General features: G+C 34.9%; 2 protein-coding genes across 2 annotated transcripts in view; one reads left to right on the top strand and one right to left on the bottom strand.

Annotated features, from left to right (window-relative positions):
- Positions 1-1,570: 1,570 nt before the first annotated feature.
- On the bottom strand, positions 1,571-3,980 carry LOC145963577 (odorant receptor 49b). Its single transcript, XM_083085672.1, is given in 7 exon segments — positions 1,571-1,671; positions 1,763-1,918; positions 2,299-2,394; positions 2,799-2,898; positions 3,062-3,879; positions 3,881-3,959; positions 3,961-3,980. Coding segments are annotated over 7 exon segments (1,320 nt in total). The 3' UTR covers positions 1,571-1,620.
- Positions 3,981-7,447: 3,467 nt separating this feature from the next.
- Positions 7,448-14,734, top strand: part of LOC145963575 (circadian locomoter output cycles protein kaput) — an 85,784-nt gene continuing 78,497 nt past the window's right edge. Inside the window, exon 1 of the mRNA XM_083085665.1 lies at positions 7,448-7,790. The gene's annotated coding sequence lies outside the window, so the exon portion shown is untranslated. The remainder of the gene's footprint in view (positions 7,791-14,734) is intronic.

The raw sequence follows: 14,734 nt of genomic DNA on the forward strand, positions 1-14,734 counted from the left end.
TGTATTTAATTATAAAAATTAAACATTTTTTTAATCATATTTTTTTACATAAATATATGTGTCAGTCAAAGTGTTATTGAGGTATATTTATATCGTAAATATGGTTTTGTTCAAAAGGCGCAAGTGTCTTGACAAAGTTGCGCTTATTGGCCGAAAAGTAAAGAAGCCACGTTTCTGCGAGAAGTTGCTAGGCTCGCTCGTTAGTACAGTAATATCGAAGAAATTCTATTGCCCTCGCTATCGACTATCACGTCTTTCTCTTCTCGTCGGTCCACAAATATCGCTTGCTCGGGAGAGACGCTCCTTTTTATAGATGCGTTTAATATATTCCGAGAGATATATTTGAAACTAAAAGCAACTACAGTAATTGATCCAAGTGTCCTTTAGAGAGATTTGTTTTGAATTTCACTATCGTTTGATTTCATAATTCGTACACGCACATATGAGATACGTAGACGTTCTTTCATGGGATGAACAGCGCTCTGTTAACCGTATTTCTCGTGATGCGGCAGAGTAACTCCCGACACGTACGTGCCGGGGGTGCAACGAAAAGAGAAAATGATCGATGCTCGACTTAAGCCAAGAGTTACATCGAAAGCCTTTCTCTCTCCGACATTTCCTTCGGATTAGTTTCCGCGAAGGTTAACGCCTGCCTCGTTACTTTAAGCAATCGTAACGGAGCTGCGGAGAGAGTGTTTCCGCAGCTAAATCTTCCCACGTTGTCAACACTACGAGCGCCAGTATTCAGAGCTAATCCACGAAAAAGCCTGTCGTATCCAGGATGAGTTCTTCGTCTTTCCACGTTTAATTTTCTCTAATGACGTGCAGCAATCAAGCATCGCGATTATCAGAGTATACAGATATAGTAATTATAAATGTTATTCATTTTTTTTCTTCATAGTTCAATCCATTGTATACACTGAAGTATTCTTTCGTAAATATCTAGGAGAAGATTGCGATAAAAAGATTGCATTTTTTTGTAATTTTCGTTTACTCGCTCAATTTATGTACAGATCCACGAAAAAACTGGTGTATCCAGAATGAATTCTCCGTCTTTCACCACGTTTAATTTTCTCTAAAGACGTGCAGCAATCAAGCATCGCGATTATTAGAGTATACAGATATAGTAATTATAAATGTTATTCATTTTTTTCTTCACAGTTCAATCCATTGTGTACACTGAAGTATTCTTTCGTAAATATCTAGGAGAAGATTGCGATAAAAAGGTTGCATTTTTTTGTAATTTTCGTTTACTCGCTCAATTTATGTACAAATACGCCACGAAAAAGCTTGTTATATCCAGAATGAATTCTCCGTCTTTCACCACGTTTAATTTTCTCTAACGACGTGCAGCAATCAAGCAAGGCAATTATTAGAGTATATATAATAATAAATGTTATTCATTTTTTTTTCTTCGGTTTAATCCACTGTGTGCACTGAAATATTCTTTCGTAAATATCTAGAAGAAGATCGCGATGAAAAGATTGCATTTTTTTGTAATTTTTGTTTACTCGTTTAATTTATGTACAAATAATATTATAATAATCATATAAATATTAACAATCTCATAGATTCTCTACGCAAAACAGTTCGCCTTCTAATGTCATTGATAAAATAACATCAATTCATACTGCGTATCATGGTGAAGAAGGATGCTGCGGATGATATCATCTAAAATATGGCGTCTAATCACTTGTGAAATGATCATGATTAATAAATATAAGATACTTTTTGCGAATATAATATAAATATATGTACGTACGGACGCAAAAGTTTGCAAGGATAACGGTACGATATATCCGGCGGACAACTGCGTTGGTTTCTGAGCTCTCATCGTAATAATATTTAGAGATCTTTTCAGCTGGTACGGAAAGCGATACCACGATGTAAAGTACATTGCTCTTGCTACGTCTTGACTCTGAAACATAATTCAGTCGTGCTATTATGTAAGTTTTAAGATGAATATAAATAAGAAACTGAGAAAAATAAAACATAAAAAGATGTTATGAAAATATATTATGTTATGATGCACGTGTTTTTTTTATACTTGCGAAAGAAACTTTTCAGTATTTTTCATCCTCGGATCATAATAACACATGTTCAACTCTAAAATATTCTCTATATAATTTTTTCAAATTCTTAAAATAATAAAGAGAAATTAGAAAAAGAGTTGACGATAAAAATAGAAATATTTTTATGTTATAAATCGATTTTGAACATCGGCACTTGTACTGCATTGTGTTTCTCATTTTTTCAAATTACATTTTTCATTCGAATTATTATAATCTAGTTACATACTTCGGTGAGAAGAACGTCCGCCGGCCAGTTACATAAAAACAATTGAATCATGGCAATTGACAATTGTGTTGTGTATTTAAATTTATCAGGATCATCCTGTAATTGTTACACGATTGATAAGAAAATTTCTAAGAGATATTTATTTCAACTAATTTATTTTTTTCTTTGGATTTCCCATAATTGATCACAATAAAATAATAATGGATAACATCAACAAAATTTTGAAAGATTTTAAAAGCTAATAATACTTTTATATTTTATCTATATTATTTTATATTGAACGTATCTTTCCTTTGTATGTTATTCATTAAATTTTAAGACTGCTACATTTTAAGTGTTAGTATGAAAAAGATTTATAAAAATTTTTAAGAATTTTCCAAGTCACTTCAAATATATATAATTTGTTTTAGAACTAGAAATCATAGAAGTTGAGAAAAATTTATTTACGAAAGCAAAATGATTGATAATACGTAAAAAAAAGATAATTTCAATTCTCTTACCCCTGCTAATTTAAATCCTACAAGAGAGACGTTGTACGTACTACCGACAAGCTGCGTTAAAAAGATGCCGTTGGTGAGTTTCTCAACTTCTTTGCAAAACCTGTTCGAACAACGCCAAACATTTATAGATTAGTCCAATTATTTATAATATAATTATATATAATTATTTTGCGCTTTCGCGCAAATATAGTTTAAGGCACATTTAAAAAATTTAATAGTCAATCAACCCCTTTATTTATTATATAAATCATTCTCTTACATACTCGAGTACCATTTGATGATAGTGTACACAGTCTTTGAGGTCAGATTTCGCACGATTTCTCGATACACCGCGCATTATTTCGAGAGTATCCGCGGATGTCGGACACGAGTTTTCCGAATACACTCGATTGCGATGGCTGAGGTTCAAGATTCGCGAATTGAGGACCTTGAAGTGGCCGCAAACGGTCAGGATGAGCACCGGTCCGAGGGTATCCGCAGCGGCGCAGGTGAGACCGACGTTGATCATGCTACTCAATTGCAGAGCGTACATTATCTCGTAATAGGGTGTCCGATGAACCTGGACCGGACAAGCGTACGGCAAAGTCCTCGTCGTTGCGTTCGACGAATCATCGTGCTGTCCCATAAAGAGACTCGCGACGGCGTAGAAGAAGATGGTGAAGGCGCATCCGAAAAGGTAGTAATAAGTCAGACTTCTCGTCGGCTTCACGTAATCGCGCACGCATTTCCTCTCGGTCGCGTTCAACGTCGTCCAGAGCTCCTCGCAGATCGCGAGCAATCGCTGAAACCTGCTACGGAACAGGAGAACGAGCGTGAATCGCGCCTGCCCGCCCACGAGGGAGAGTATCATCGCGAATGACTCCATCCAGGTGTCAAGGTAGACGGTATGCAACGCGAATTCGTACGTGTATAAGAACGCGTACGCGAACAGGCAACCGTAAGCGATCGCGCCGAGGACGTTCTGCGAATTTGTTCGCCGGATAATTCCGTCCTTGTACGATACCACGCCCGAGAATCTCAGCAACATGACATTCGCGCGGATGACACTCGCGAACGATTCGTTCGATACCATCCTGAACGAGGATCGAAATGCGACGAAGTCTGAATCTCGAAGAGGCGTCGAAGTGGAAGCGTGTCTTTCTTTTCGCTTGGAAATCGCCAGTCGACGGAATTCGCGGACATCTATAGGATATCTATATTCGCGAAAAGCCTATAGAATTTGCACCTGCGCGATTCGAGCGAGGAGATCCACGGACAAAGCGCGTACCTTGTGATTATTCTCGAAATAAACTTCCGCGAAGGAAAGAGCTTCCTGTGATACGTGACAATTTTCTTCCGCAAAAAACATCGGTGATCAAACGAATAATTGAGCTCAAGAATGAATAATTTGACATTTGTTTCAAAGTTGTGCGATGTCGTGACGATGCAGCATGCAATTCCACTCGGACATACGAATGCAAAGAGCTACACTAAACATGGGTTTTCTACATTTTTGCTCTTCTCGCGTGGAATTAAAAAGAACTCGTGGATATGATCGTAAGGTTATTGCACTATGTAAATTTGATTTTTCTTTTATAAACATCTCTTTTTAATTTTTGTTATTCTTATATTGATAAAGTGTCAAGTGATATTTAGTAATAATCGTGTTTGAACTTATTAAAGAAAATTAGTGAGTTAATAAAGTTGATATGATTGATGACAAATCATTTGATACAAAAAAGAGAAATTCGATATGTTTATTAAATTTATTAAATCTATTACATATATTATAAAATTCAATTAAATTTATTTAATTAAATTAAATCTAATTAAATTTACTTTTTTTCTATTATATATTATATTATATTTATATTCTATTATATATTATATCACGAGAAAAGACGCAGGAAATGCTAACAATGAAGCAACACCGATCTCCCTAACAAGTAATTATCTGAAAATAAAAAATTATCGGCAGCAGAATAGAGAGATATATCGATGATAGAATAACATCGATCTCCCTCTGTAAATAGAAATAGTAACATTTCTTATCAGGGAGAAAAATAAATCGATGACGAATTTAGTCGACGAAATCTAAACTATCAGGAAACTGATAAATCAAATCAATAATAGTCAGATATAAATCGTACAAAAATTCAAAACCTTAGTAAGAAACTCGCGACATCTGAATAAATTTTGTTAATCTAAAGCGTAATCGAGGGATAAGATAAAAAAGTAAATCGAATCAGGTATAAAAGGGAAAGCTCGCAAGGAGCATCAATCATTTCAGATCAGTCAATCAGTCAGTTCAATTGGTCACTTTAGATCAGTCAGTTCAGTTCGTCTTCAACAGTCCATCCTCAGTTTTCTTGATGCGGGTATACACTTTCGGTCATCAAAGTGCCACAAGGACCCCGTCATCCTTATATTTTAAATGGCGTTGACTCTTAATGGAATCCTTCTTCTCCCCTTCCATCTTCTACACACACACAAACACACACACTTAAAATTTTGTTTTTGTGGTTCAAACTATGCTAAAGTTGTTGTAATATCCAGTCGAATATAAAAAACGCTAAAGATCAGGAACCCATTGAGAGTCGCAACCCAATCATCACTAACATTTTTTTATTGCAAAATTATAAATCAATCTGATTTTTAAATTATTTTCTTTTCTCCTCTTCTTTGTTTATAATTTTTATATTTTAAATGGCGTTGACTTTTAATGGAATCCTTCTTCTCTCCCTCCATCTTCTACACACACACACAAACACACACACTTAAAAATTTGTTTTTGTGGTTCAAACTATGCTAAAGTTGTTGTAATATCCAGTCGAATATAAAAATAAAATTAAAGTCAATTCCCTCTATTCGACTGATAACCTTCATATTAATGTAATCCGCGAAAAAACACACATACACATACACATACTATTACACATGATACCGTCGTAAATTAGATTAAATTATATTAAATCGGATTATAAAATTTAATTATATTGTTATTCTTTTACTTATTCTTTTACTGTCTTAATTTAAACTTTGATTTGATGAATAAATTTAAGATTTTGTAATAAATGTTTTCATTCATTAACTTCCCGGCTCTCATTCCCAGCCATTGAAGATCGCATTTGGTCCCGCCCCGTAAAAGGGATTTCCTTACCGAAAATGGGACCAACGGACGAAACAGAGAAATAGCGACTGAAAAAGAGTCGTTTACCTGTTTTTCAGGCCTTAAGGTTCGTTCGATTCGCCCCGAGTCCTCTTATCGCATGACTTTGGAAAGATATTATTGTTACGCCCTCTTCCTTTGACCCATCCTTCCCCGGGTCTGAACATAACAACATCTTTAATTGAATTTTATTGTGAACTTGAAATTTTTTTCTAATTTTTTTAAATTTTCGACTGGTGTCTTAGCTTTTTAAATATCTCTTAACTAATTTTATTTATTTTTATTTTATTTTATTAATTTTATTTATTTATCTTTAATCTTTTAATTCGAAAAATGATAATATGTCAATTTATTTATAATTAAGAAAGACGAATAATAAGGTATGTAATATTGTAGTGCAATTAACGTAATTATCGAATGTAGCTTACTTAGATCTCGAACTGTATTATAGTTTAAACTACGGGTGGATAAAAACTGGTTAAACTGGATTTACTCTGCAATCAGTAACTCAAACTTGAACGTGCAAAGGTCTCCTATGATAAGTTAACTAACAATGAATAAAGAATCAAATGTGTACGCGTTTCGCTAATATTGCAATCTAAAATAGTAATTGAAGATATTCGATTGAATTGTAATTTATTTTACCCACTAATGTTTAAAAAATTATCATCTCCACATTGAAAGATAGCTGTTAATTATATTTTTTAGCTGATAATTATAATTATATTTCAAAAAGAAAAACGAAAAATAATGTATTACATTTATCAATAAATAGAAGCTCAATTATTATTTTTTAATAACAATACTAATTTTTAATAACTAATAATTGTTAATAAAAAATTCTTAATAATATATATATTATAAAAATAAATGTTCAAATGCGATTAAAAGCATCACTCAAGTAAATGCAAGACTATATCAGTATTTAATTTTGGTAAATTTTTATTAAGAACTTGGAATTTATTTATTTTATCCGATGGCGACAAAATATCGATTTATTTACTCACCTGGTGATGCGATGGGAGATTTCCTAGGTGGCAGCATAGCGATCTAACTTCATTTCGCGGCGCGACCGGCTACGATTCGAAATCTATCGAAGAATAATGACGTTGTAAATTCTCGAAGTGTCGACCAATCACTCTTCGTGATACATCTCGAAGTGCAGTCGGCGATGAGCGCGTCGCGGTGAAGTCGCCATCGCGTCGCTTCGCGATAATCGCGCGAAATAACGAGAGAAAGTGAATCGCAAGTGTCTCGTGAAGCGCCGGACGCTTGTCGCGATGCATTAAACGTCGGGATCGCGACATCGATGGGTCGGCTCGCTCGGGGATCTCGCGAAAAGTCCGCTTCCTCGCAAATCGTAATTTCTCGATTTATGTCATCGCGGCGAGCGCGCTCGGCTCGCGAGCGCCGGCGGACGCGGCCGAGGGGGACCGAGGGGGGCCGAGGGGGACCGAGGGGGGCCGAGCGCGGCCGAGCGCGGCCGAGGACGGCCGAGTCGGCAGAATCCATCGCGAATCGCGACAACAAGAAACATGGCGGCATTGCGCAGCTCCGTCAAACGCGAGGAGGTTGGAGCCAGGTAAACGCACGTTCTCACGCGTCACACAAGTATCGCACGCATCGCGACGAGTATCGCGACACCCGCGAGCCGTTTGACAGCATCGGGAGAACGATTTGAACGCCATGAGCGCGCGCCACGTCGTGTGACAGCATGTGCAGTGTTTTGTGACGAAGGGAGTTCGCCCGTCGCGGCCGACTTGGGAATCTACCTGTTTACCTGGATATCATCGCACGCACGACGACGCGCGATTATCACTCGACAATCTCTCCGATTTTCGCAGGTACGTGCGATTGTTTACATGTCTTGTCTCTGACTTTGTTTGTGTATTTCGCGCGACGAGGTCAACTTCTGTCTCGCTCGTTCTTTTTTACATTCCACGTCCTTCGCGGCGCTTTATCAAATCATCCGATATCGAGTTACGTCTAATTGTGTTCGCGATTCAGTCGGGAAGTTATTGCCGCGCGATGCGCGTCGCACGACTGAACTGTCAGTCTGCCGAATCGCTCGTGATTCCCCGTGTTGTCATATCGTCCCCAAAGGGCATTGACTTGTAAAGCGCATTGCCCTCGAAAAAGAAACAAACGGCCCTTATCTCCCGGTGTTAACAACCTGACGCGTTAACGATCTCGTTTGTTTGTCGCGGATAAGGTTATGGCAGATATTGAGGTAGGCCTTATGATATGTCGTCATAAATGTTGCGCAATGGCGATCAGATAACGAGTTGCCCAATTCGCTCGTTATTGGGCTCGAATTATCCTTGTCGATTATCTTCGCGACGCAATACGTTCGCTGACGTTTGTCGACGCGCCTCAAGTTCAAATCGATTTATTCGCCGATATATATATATATATATATATATATATATATATATATATATATATATATATATATATACTTTGTAGATGCGTGGTAATACTCGAGAATCGATTGAGAAAACATTTTGTGCCTGTAATAAACGCGAAGGTTCGGGACGCTCGAGGAATGTGATTTGAAAAGTAGAATAAATCGATAATCTGGATAAGAGGAATTGATTTCGAAAGTGATCCCGTGAAGGAGCCTAATTATCGAGGTTCTCGTAGATTGCCGCAGGCTAAAATAGCAGGGGGAAGAGTGGAACACGTTCACACATACATTCACGCACACGCACACATGGTGCGTAAGCTGGATATATACGTTCGCGGTAAATAGGTCAGACACTTCTCAATATCGCGGTCGTTGACCCGGGATTCGTCCCGCCGATAAAGCAGAACGTTAATTGCTCTGTTTCATTATCAATATGCACATCGACGAGATAGAGGTCACTACGGGATATATCTTTAATTCACGTGTGATTACTTTTTTCTTTCTTTATTTATTCGTTCATTTGTTCCACCGGACAGGGATTATTGGGATGCTTAGTTTGGCCCAGTCGGTCCGTTGTCTCTCCGAAAATGAACACTTTTTTTGATAAATGTCTCTTTCTGTTTGGAAACTGTGTTATTAATCATGACCTATATTTTTTAAAATATAAAGTAAAAATGATAAAATAAAAATGAATATGTATATTTATCAGTAATCTTAGTTTCGATAATTGGCATTATTTCTTGTTGACGTAAATATTGCATTTTTTTAAAAGAATGTTACTTTCAATGCAAAATCTATCTTCTTTCTACTTTAAGAAATGTAAATTTGATTTATTTATAAATTTGATTTAATAAAAGATTTTTAATGACAAGAATAATATAAATTTGCTACAAAAGAATGATAAAAAAAACCTTTTATAATCTTTGCATAATTTTATCTAATTCATAATTACGAAAAAGTGATTTTATATCTCTTTATTAATGTCCACATCTTTTTTTAATGTCACTTTTGTTAAAATAATTTATACAGTTCGCATTTATACGTGAACTGAATTCTTTGGTAGCGTTAAATTTATCAGAATTAGCTAAGCGTGGAGGAAGGGAAAAAGGTCAACGTTTCGATGTATATTTAAACTTCGTTCGATGATCGCGAGAGGACAAAATGTGCCGGCCTTGAACCCAAGAACTATATTGGACATTGCGTCTCACATTGCACTGCAAGATTTGTCTTATTATTTTTCGAGATTTTCCATGATTTATAGTTTTATATAAGAGAGAATTAATTTTTTTATTCAAAAACATTTATTTTAAAAACAAGAAATATCGATTAAGATAAAACAGTCACTAGTAAACGCGCATAAGAATCAGCATCCAAGCGAGACGTCGATTTTCAAAAATTATTCTAAAACAGTTCTCGAGTATTTTGTATTCATCGAATATATTAATATTAAACATTTCCTGACATTTTATAAAAAGTCTATTATATTTTATTCTATTGTATTTTATTTTATAGACACTTTTTGTAATAATTTAGAATAAATATAAATATTCATTGGAAATTTTAGATTTTATACATATTGGTCGTTCGTTTGGCAAATCAAATTATACGAAATAATAACTCACATAGCTTTAATTTCAAAACATTGGATTGCATATAATGCAATTTAATCGACTGAGTAACTTCCCAAGTAACAAAGTTTAACTCTAGACTTCAATAAAGTTTGAATATAAGCCGAAACGGCATTACTTCGCACCTTAAAGTTATCAAGGACAATGATCATAGCATGCGATACGGATACTATAGCAAAGTCGGGCTGAACAAACAACGCATTCCGCGAGAAAACTGGCAATCCTACAGTAATGCGTTTACATTGTAAAAAAGTCGAATTTGAGATTGGAAGCCGAGATGAAGACATGTTTACGTCGTACAACGTTTCTCCTCGGTTTAATCTTGTACAAGAACACAATTCTGCGTAGGATAAGAGATGATGATGGAGATTAGAGTCCAAATATATCTTTCTAGCATTGAAAATATGAAAAATATATAAAATATACAAATTACGTATTTTAAATATTTTTAACACATTTTATAAACAGAATTATAAACAGAATTATAAATAGAATATTTACAAATAGAATAGAGAAACTAATTTTATATTTTCAGAATTTTCTTTCGTTTGATTCTCATTTTATGAGTTTAATATCATCTTGAAATGATATTAAGATACATGAGTTGAAAAAACCATAAATGAGAGATAACTCAGTAAAATGTAAAGAGAAAAATATTATTATATTTATTACGTTTAGAGAAAAATATTATTATATTTATTATATTTATTTTCCGGAATGTAAATTTTATTTTACATATTTTTTTAATTCGAGAAAAATATAAACATATTTCGAAAAATACGCTACACCTAGAAGTTTGAAAATATTACACGCTATTATGCATTTAACGAGTTCCTGATGAATCGCGTATTAAAGTTATTCATATTGCGTGATATATAATTCGGAGCAACAGAATGTGATCGTCAATATAGTAAAGCTTGTATCTCTTTTTTTACTGCTATGTCGATTCAGCAAATTTTAACCCTACAATCGCTTTTTTGTTGCTATTTTTGCATGTGCCTTGATGGGCTAATTATGATGCCAGATACGAGCGATCCGCTAACCAACCGTCATGATCGTTTAACCAACTACCTTCGAAACTCGTAACGTCGGGTTGCCTTCTTTTAGAGAAATTAACCGACAGGATGGACTTATCAAAAATCTCGAGTGCATTCGCTTAAATTTGAACGGCCGGTTTTAGCTTCTATTTCTCGTATAAACTTAAAATATCGAAAATGAATTATAGAACTAGATCGATATCAGACGTACCGTTGGTTTCCTTATTATACTAAAAATCCCATTACATATATGCCTCATAATTAGTACCACTGTTTGTCGAATTATATATTCTGTATATGATCTGTGTATGTTTGATATTAATTTTTCAAAAATTTTAGAATCATAATTAATTCGAAATTTTTTATAATGAAAATATGTAAAGATATCTATTGTTTTATTAAATATTATATCGCTTTCTTTGAAAGGAACACGCTTTATTTTGTATTTAAAAATTTCTGATATTTATATTATTTTTTCTAAAACCGTACATTTCATTAAAGAAATATATAAATTTTTTTTTGTTTCTTATCTATAAAAATAATATTTTTTCAACATATATTAAAACTCCGATATTTTTGGAAATTATCCGTTTTTTTCTCTTTCTCTCGGAAGCTATTTATTTTTTTAAATGCATTTAAGTAGCATGTTTTAGGATTAGAAATCTTTGTTGTTCTTTTCATCGAGAGCTTAAAAGTAGCACACAATGCGTATACATTCCTCGTTCAAGGATACTAGCGGAATCATGACGAGACTCTCGTTAAAAATCGCGTGGCTTATCGCGGGCGATAAGCGTCTACATTGTATGTAAGTTTGAAATTGCTCTACGGTAAAATCCGCAGTCATTATCGTACGGTGGAAAATATAGAAAAATATGCAGACATAAGCACAGCGAGATATTACAGCGGACAGGTTGCACCGGGAATAATGCATTCGACGTCTCATAAATTTTGGCGGTGACTAATGACACGCAGAGCCGTGCGCGACGACAAAAGCGACGTCGTATCATCATCGATCAGCTGTTACAACAGCACCCGCGCGTAACCACGTACGTAGGGATTTAATAACCGTCGTATATGATAACGCTATTCTCTGCGGAAACAATGGTAACCGTTTTCTCACAAACGCGTTCGTGCGCATTTTAATCCCCGATTTTTCCCAAATGTTGCCGGTAAATTACGTAAGCGCCATTCATCGTCTTCCTTAATATATCATGCTATATTCAGTCTTGTCGTTATTAATCAATTTGCCGTTGGTTTAAGAAATCATTAATAATTGCGTGCCGATCGTAAATCATCTCCTCTAAGGCTAATATTACATTTGTCGTACGACAAATTTTTTTAACACATTGATTGGCTGCGGGATAGAAAGTTTCTAAAGATTCAAAAAATTATTATCCCGCAGCCAATCAATGTGCTTAAAAAATTTGTCATACGACAAATGTAATATCGGCCTAACTAGTGTCCCACTCCAAAAGATATTGCTGGCTAAGGTCTCTATTCGAGTTCCATATTTAGCGTTATATTGTTTGATTTTCATTTGGTTGGACCTTTCCGAGTGATAAGTGTTTGCCTAGTGTGGAAATCGATTAAACATCATTGTTTGGATTATATCCAAGTACTTGGATACTGTCAATTTGACAGAATTATTTCAGCTTCGTACGCTTTATTAATTCACAATACAGTTTCGTGGGAATTATAAGCGCTGAAAATCACATTTAATTGTTTATTTTAGTCTTTTCTCTCAAAATTTTTAGATTTTTCTAATGCATTTTTTATTATATAGTAGTAAAGCGTTTCTTAATCGCTAAGTAACGATCGCGTGTTAATAGCTACAGTCTTTTATTCAGTTACGATCAGTTTCCTATCGTTATTACGAATAATGATGTACGATAGAAATTTCCATTAAATGCGTAGTACTATTTCAATGTTACACACAGTTCTAAATATGCGTTTGAAACACGATGTTGTAGAAGCAATCTAATAGTGCAATATATACGTGAGCATTTCACGTTTGGGTCGTCGTCAATTGTGTCGTAGGCTTATTATCGAAACAGTAAATTTCACAATACGACCGCTGCAATGTGTATCAAAACAGAAACACTATTCACATCCTGACCTAGATATCCGCTAGTCCCTGCGTTCCCTCGTATTTATAGGAAGAATCTCGGACCCGGCCATTTTTTCGGTTCGATCTGATCTGAACGTTCTATCGTCTTCGAATAAGGATATCGAAAAGGGACACGCTCGAGTGACACGCTGCTTGGAATTTCAATAACAATCAATAGCGACCATTAATACAACTTTGGATACAAGTAATCGGACACTATCGAACTGGCTTGATTGATATCCGAGCTATAGTACTTTAAACAATGTGCGAAATTGACCTAAGTTGTAGTATAGTATTCTCTAGGGTCCATATTCTGAATCCTCTTTTATCGATAAAAGTGCCTCTAAAAGTGGCTTATAGCCAATCAGAAGGCTTATAAGCCACTTTTAGAGGCACTTTTATCGATAAAAGAGGATTCAGAATATGGGCCTAGATCACGAAGAGTTATTGAGAGATTTTACACCTTGTTTTCGACATTAATGATTTTTACAAAATTATTTCTTCAATTTAATTCTTTCCCGATTATACAGCTTTATTATAATTATCGTATTTAATGTTGTGAAGAAATGATAATGTTTGAGATACTATGGATTCAATAAAAAGTTTACTCTGCTGTGATTTTTCGTGATGCAAGCAACTTAGAAACTGCCACAATCCATTACGAGCCAACGAAGAAAAGTAAAACCGCATTCGTCATCTTATTACGGAAAATTAAGCGAGAGTTTCTCTCGGGGAAACGTTGCTATGGCGTTTGTCGAACAAAGAAGAAACATGGTAGACTTTTTATCGGGCGTGTTCTTGATCGGTTTGCCAGGTCGAATCGTGACGTGTCAGATTTGCAGCGCAAAAACAAACCGTGGCGAATCATCGCGAAACGATTGCTGCAACCGTCCTTTGAATTTTTATTTAAGCAATCTATATTAAACCGGTCTATTAAAGCGCGTGCAACAATGTTCGCCGGCAATGAATTACCGATGACATCGTTAATTTCTCGATTTTAACGCAATCCGAAGATCCGTCGCGGATGCACATAAATTTCCGCACAAACTATCGCCGGTGAACTTATCTTGATGACAACGTAATACATCATGTTCTAAACACAAGCTTTTCGCGTGCTACAGAGATCTACCGCGTGTTCATTTTCATCCGCGCGAATATCCATTTCTATTATTTTAACTATTTTATTTTTTTATTAATAGTCAATTTTATTTGTAAGATTGATTGAAAAGTACGATAGTTTTCTCTCCTTTTTTCTCTAAAATAAGTTCATATTTTCTATTTAATCTTAAAAAGAATCAGATTGTTTTTAACATAATCATTGAGTGCATCGTGACATCTGAAAAAGCCAGATAAAATAGGATAAAAACTCTCGATTATCTTTAGTTTCTTTCATAAAAATAAATAATAATAATTACAATGATTATTTCTGATGACGGAAAAAATAATTTCCACATTTTTTTATCGTGACATTTTTTCGTGATAATCGATACAATATTTTTCCACATTTATCTTTTCCATTCTTAATTTTCTTTTTCAATTAAGGAATATAATAATATTTAGATATTTTTATTTATTTATTTTATTTATTATGTATTTATTTATTTTATTT

Source organism: Camponotus vicinus, unplaced genomic scaffold (assembly GCF_025532165.1).
Source record: "Camponotus vicinus isolate PSW18456_S1 unplaced genomic scaffold, iyCamVici1.0 SCAF_12, whole genome shotgun sequence".
NCBI classification, from domain to species: domain Eukaryota; kingdom Metazoa; phylum Arthropoda; class Insecta; order Hymenoptera; family Formicidae; genus Camponotus; species Camponotus vicinus.